This window comes from Condylura cristata, unplaced genomic scaffold, assembly GCF_000260355.1.
Source record: "Condylura cristata isolate star-nosed mole 26May11 unplaced genomic scaffold, ConCri1.0 scaffold00028, whole genome shotgun sequence".
In the NCBI taxonomy this organism is placed as follows: Eukaryota; Metazoa; Chordata; class Mammalia; order Eulipotyphla; family Talpidae; genus Condylura; species Condylura cristata.
The window spans coordinates 11,329,065-11,335,118 of record NW_004567129.1 but is presented as its reverse complement, the minus strand read 5'-3'; the positions used below and the strand labels follow the sequence as shown (position 1 = coordinate 11,335,118).

Genomic DNA, 6,054 nt, shown 5'->3' with positions numbered 1-6,054 from the left:
TGAGCTGGAAAGGGAGGGGCACGCCTCCCCCTGGTGGGGGACAGGGGCACTGCAGCCACCGCCCCAGTCACAGAGGCAAGCAGTCAGGGCTCTGTGCAGGGGCTTTTATTGCATCAAAGGGCGCTGGGATGTGACCATTGAAGCTTAGTTGTGCTTGATGGTCTTCAAAATCCAGGGTATAAATGGAGCTACACGGGTGGCGACAAAAGGCTTCGAGGTATGGCCGTTCTGATTGCTAAGAGAAGAGATGCCCACCAAGGTCCAGACTCTATACTTCCTGCAGACCAGTGGGCTGCCTGAATCACCCTGAGGGAGGAAAACACGGCGTGTAAACAGACCGCGGTGTAGCATCCTGAATGCGAACCTCACCCACGTGGGACAGAGGGACTTGGTGCTACAAGCAGTAATTCCTCTCAGGGCGCCTTGCTCAGCCTCCTTCTGGGGGTGTCGGCAAGGAAATACCTCGCTCAGGATGGGTGTGAGGGTGACAGCCCCTCACAGGAGGAAAAGGTCCCCTACAGGGCAGCGAGTCTTCCCTTCCCTGGGAACGAGTTGAGGAAGAGGCCAGTGAATCTGGGCTGGGAAGAGTCCCCCACCCACTGGGGAGTCAGAGCGGGGCTGGGCCTGGCAGCACTCACGGAGCCGAGGCTGACGCCGTTGGCCTCAGCACAGATCAGGGTCTTGTGTAACAAATTGCCCAAGAACCTCTCGCAGTTGCGTGTGGACAGAAGAGACACAGCGGCTTCATGTTGAATCTCGGGGTACTGGAATCCTAGGACGTAGAAGGGCCAAAGCAGTCATGTCCCTCCCAGGCATAACCCAACCTGTGTCAGCACCAGACCCTGCCCCGCCCAGTGCTGCAGAAGCCCGTGCACCTCTTCCTTGCAGCAGCATCGGGGACAGGACAGGACACCCTCATACCACAGATGCCTCAAACCAGGTGATTCCACGAGCTGCCCATGGGCCTGCCTGCGGTCGTCCCACACAGGTAACAGCACAGCCCTGCCTCCCCAGCCTGGGTCCCGTCAGTCCTGAGTTGGGGACCCTGAAGCAGCGTCTCTCCCCTGGGGAGGGGAATTTCCTGCTTCTCATTAGAGACTGCACTCGGGTGACTGGCGCTGCCCCATTCACCATTTTGGGGGTTGCTGCCCATGGGAATCGCCCTACATGGGTCCATCTAAGCAATAAGCAAGAGACCCAGCACAGGCAAGGCCAGCAGAGAAGTGGACACATGCTGGACCCTCATCGATACCTACGTGCCTGGACTCCTCAAACCCAGCAAGTCTGGGTGGCATTTACAGCCCACCCACTCCAGCCAGGGGCAAATCTGGCTATCAGGGTGCACTGGCCAGCTATGCTCATAGGGGAGGGGGGCAGGGTCTGGGGACTGGACTGAGTCTCCAGAAATTGAAATTCAAAGATATCAAGGCCCTCAAGCTCTGCAAGTTAGGAGTTTTCAGTGAACATTGGAGTAAAGACAGTGACACATTAAGAGGGTTTTGAATTTGGACAAACCATGAAGTCAGCAACCCAGGACAACTTGCTGTTCGAGAGCCCAGAGCCCATACCTTTGTCTTGAGTGGCAACGTGGTGGTCACTCACCATTGCGTTCATTAAGACCCCAGCCCACAACGATACACTTGCTCCTGGGAGAGAACTTATCATGGACATTGGACAAGATAATGGTGGACCCTGTCCCTGAGAAGTCAATAGGAAAATTCATCTTCACCAGGGCGATGTCATTAAAGACACGAGTCATAGGATGACGAATAACCTGTGGGTTGCAACCAACAGAGAAGATTAGAGTAATGAATCCCATGTGGGACCTCAGGGGGACAAGTATCAGGGGAGGCCAGGACAGCAACAGGGCTCCGTATGCTCCCCGCAAACAGTCTTCCCAATTCCAGGCCCCCAACCTTCAGGGGTTATGCACTAGAACCTGACATACCTTGGCAACCTCTATTCGATGCATGATATTCTTATTTGAATGCGGGTTATACATCCCCACAACAACCCAGTCAGATGTCCTAGAAGGAGGAGGTGTGTGAGACTCAGAAGGAGGCCCCTGCCCCCTGCCCCCAGGACCCTTCCTCACGTGACATTGCAGGTGGCACTGGTGAGCACCCATCTCCTGTGGATCAGGGAGCCCCCGCAGATCAAGGCGCCACTGGGACTCTGTAGGAAGAAGGCAGGGTCACACTGGCAGGCCCCCAGTCCCCGAGTCTGCAGAGCAGCCCCCTACAAGGGCTTTCTGCCAGAGAAACCACTCGGGAGCAGATTCCCCTCACCTGCAGCATCGCATGCCAGGGCAAGGTGCCAGGAAGAGCTTGCACGCCATTGATGATCCTGGGTGTAATGCTCATCTCCGGGTCACTAGCATGGGCCCCAGATCCTGGAGAAAAAGGGACGGGGAGAGGATTAGGTCCAGTCAGTGTAAAGAAACCTGCTTGTACCCTCAGCCAGCATAGCACCACCCAAACTCCCCTCCTGGCACCAAGCACCTAGACTGGAAGACACACCCCTGCCTGCTGGCCTGTCACCCCCCAGGGATGCAGAGGGACAGGCGGCTCCATCCGGGTCCCCCTGCCCAGAGGACCAGACTCTGAGGAATCAGGCTCCTTGCCCTGTCGGAGACCAGCTCCAACTTTTGAGGTGTCTGGAGGCAGGACAGGCAGGACCCTAAGATGGGAAGGCATCGGCATGCAGAAATTCCAAGAAGGGGAGAGGGAGTGAAGAAGACACGGGAGTCGGAGTTGGGTGCAAATCTTCCTGCTCATCTTTTTGCAGGTCTTTATTTATACTGTTTAGCAAGATTTAGTTACAATAATGCCTTAGGTAAGTTAATAAGAAACCGACATAAAAGTTTCAAAGGAAGAGGGGAACAATGCATCTTTTTCCTTCTACTTTATGGCACACTATACTATACATCTTTGTGATAACTTTCATGTATACGGATGTTTAACTGTGACTTTAAAGGATCAGGGTCTGGGAAAGGATGAGCTGTTAGCAAAGGATTTAAGAGTCCTAGGGAAGGAATAAATTGTGTTAGCATAGTCGTCAGTGATAGCCTAAAGAGAAGCTAATGGCTAATTTAAGGTTAGCAAGGAGTAGCTAGTGTTTGTTTAGGAAGAGGTTAAATAAGATTAGCAGAGAGTAGTTAGTGATAGTTTTAGGAAAAGAGTAAATTAAGAAGTTACATAGTTGTGCATTAAGCAAAACCTGTGTTTATAATGTTGGGAAATTGTCCACGGGTCCTTATGCCCTGAGAGTTATCTTAAGAACCGCTTTTTGTCAAAAGACCAAAGAAGTTTTCCAGGAGTCTTGATGCTCTGGGGTCTTATCTCTCCAGGAGCTTGCCTTTTGTCTTCAGTCAAAGGAATTTCCTGCCCAGGAGCAGCTCAGCTTGTACTTTGCCCAGGCCAGGTAGCCAATTTAGAGCTAAGGCAAGCCAGTTACAAACTGATGTTGCTACAATATTTTTTGATATTACGATTATACAAAAAAGGGAGGTCAAAACATAAGTTAGCAGTGGAAATTCTGATATTTCAGAGCTTTTCCCGAGCTATCCGGAATCTGTCAGACGATAGCCGTTGCATAGCTTGTGTCATTGCCCCACTCCCTGCTGGGTGACCTAGGCCCACTGATTCTATCAGGCTAATCCTCTCATAGAAATGGGGAGCAGACACTGCTACCGTCAAAGGCAATGCTCCTCAGGATATTTGTGGGGCAGAGATCAGCCCACTCACACTATGCCCAACAGGATGTGACTAGAACTAATTACACTGTGGATTCTCTCTCCGGAATTATGAATTCTTAACAGTGTAAGATATAAGGTAATCAATATTTAAGAAGACATGACTAGGGCACACCACACACCCACACAGAAAAAAAAAATCATGGAAAAGAAGAAAAAAAGATGAGACTGTCCAGGAGTAGGGGGAAACATAGGGCCCTTGACATGTGCAGACACGTCTCCTGGGTCAGGACATAGTAGTACCAGAGGTGTGAGAACGCGGCCACAGGAAATAAGGGGGGCAGGTCAGCCCCTCCCACAGCCAGCAACCCCAGGTTCTCAGGGCCTTGCTCCAGGCAGCCTCTGCCCATGCTGGGGACAGGGACATGGCCCAGCCACCCCCTTTAGCTGGTGACTCCGAACATGTCCTCCTCATCTTTCTCATAAGAACAGAAAACCACCAGCAGGCCCTGTGAGAGGGGCCCCCTGCAGGCGCGTCCTATCAATGCAGGGGGCTGGTCCCTGTGCAGGGAGGGACCTGAGGTCTCACCCCAGTGGGGACAGCAGCTGTGACAGGCACAGGGAGGGGATACAGGGAGAGAGACTCCCCCACGGAGCCTATGTTCTGGGTGAGCCCTAGGGGTGAAGCCAGCACAGAGTGACAGGTGGGGACTCAGCAGGAGCTGCTGAACAGTGGAGATGACAGAGCAGGAGGGAATGCTGGTGTGGGTGTCTGAGATCCCTGCAGCAAACAGGGAAATGTTAAATTGTTTAAGTGGAAATAGGGAGTTGGCTATTGTGCTGATTTTTTTAAGTAGTTGCTCAACACAAAATAAAATTCACTTAGGGGACTTAGGGGATAACTCCCCCTTGCTATCCCTCTGTGCCACTCTTGAGTGACTTCCTGGGCTCCATCCTCTGAGGCCAGATACATCCTCACATCCACGCACACCTGTGAGGGCTCAGAAAGCCCACAGGGCCGCTCTCTCCTGCAATGTCACGGTCACTGTCATCTGGAAGACCCAGAGTTCAGAGAGGGTCTCAGAACACCCATAGTTCAGACACAGGCTCCTCCCACAGAACCCCGATTACTTCAGGGGGCCTGACGTGCGTGGAGTCAGCACCCTGTCCATTCCCAAGTCTCCCTCACCTGTCAGCCCTGACACTCACCAAAGTGGGTCCCGATGAGGGTGACGCAGGAGAGAAGCCAGAGCAAGGCCATGGTGCTCAGTCAGGATGTTGGGGCACCTGCTCTGGGCCCTTTTACATCCCCCAGAAGCCGTTGTCCCGCCCCAGCCATCTGGGCCTCCCTTACCTGAGGGTCACCCTCCCCTTGGTGAAACCATCCTGGATAGGCTCAGGCCAGATCACCTCAGCACCAGGCCAAAGGGCAGCTTCTGGCTCACTGTCACCCATCAGCCCGGCAACCCCTGGGGGAAGCTCCCAGCTGTGGGCCATGTGGGCCCTGGCGCCATCATGGGGGCGGCAAGTGCTCATCAAAGACTCATCTAAGTGACCTTCACCCTTCTGTCCTGGGCACTTAGAGTTCAGCACGCAGAACTCAAATTATACCTCAGAACAACACAGTGAATTTGACTGTTGACACGCAAAGCCCAGCCCTGCCCCAGGCCACTGGTTTTCGTGCCGAGGCGGCTGCTCACACAGAGACCTCTGGACCAGGCTTTGGCTTTGGGGCAGCAGAGGCCGCCCTGTCCACCCAGACAGACAGGTGCCCTGGGCCACAGGACAGGGGCAGACACCCTGTAGGGGCACAAGCCAGGAGGACAGGGAGACCCACCGAGCCCACCATAATCCCTGGCCTCTGGGAGGGTCCCCAGGCCTGAGCAGGATCATGGGGCGGTGATGAGCTCGGGGTCTGGATCCCCTCACATCCTGGTGCCAATGGCCTCTCCCCGCTGCAGACCCAACCAGACCACGGGAGCCTGGGGCCTTGGCTGCCCCCACAGAACCTCAAAGGGACACAGGGACCTGGGGAAGGGAGACCCAAACCAACCATGAAATCCCTTGAAATTTGAAGACAGAAGTGAGGCTCTGGGGTGAGTGGAGGGTGAAGAAAAGAGGGTGAGACCTGGAGACTCTGAGAACTAATGCAGGGACCTGGGCTCAGACGGTGGCTTGGAATGGTAACATTCACCTAAAGGGGGTGACCCTGTAACCCTAAACATCTGCAGTGTATTTAATCAGTTCACCCGACAAATGATAATGCATAAAATATAAGAAATAAATACTAAAAGAAGACAAAAACTTCCATTAAAATGTATTGGGTTTCTAATTCATAAATAAATATCTGAATCCATTTC

The 6,054-nt window shown here is 53.4% G+C and overlaps 1 protein-coding gene across 1 annotated transcript; it reads right to left on the bottom strand.

Annotated features, from left to right (window-relative positions):
* Positions 1–144: 144 nt before the first annotated feature.
* On the bottom strand, positions 145–4,955 carry LOC105854161 (chymotrypsinogen 2-like). Its single transcript, XM_012730460.1, has 7 exons — positions 4,904–4,955; positions 2,289–2,392; positions 2,096–2,175; positions 1,949–2,027; positions 1,603–1,774; positions 639–772; positions 145–306 (listed from the first exon to the last, which is right to left on the bottom strand). Exons 1-7 carry the CDS (start codon positions 4,953–4,955, stop codon positions 145–147), a joined length of 783 nt encoding a protein of 260 aa, XP_012585914.1.
* Between the last annotated feature and the right edge of the window lie 1,099 nt (positions 4,956–6,054).

Coding starts and splice junctions, on each gene's coding strand:
- LOC105854161 (XM_012730460.1), bottom strand. CDS start 4,955: ATGGCCTTGCTCTGGCTTCTCTCCTGCGTCACCCTCATCGGGACCCAC. Junction 1,775..1,948: donor ATCGAATAGAGGTTGCCAAG/GTATGTCAGGTT, acceptor TGCAACCCACAG/GTTATTCGTCATCCTATGAC. Junction 773..1,602: donor GGGTCTTAATGAACGCAATG/GTGAGTGACCAC, acceptor TCTACGTCCTAG/GATTCCAGTACCCCGAGATT.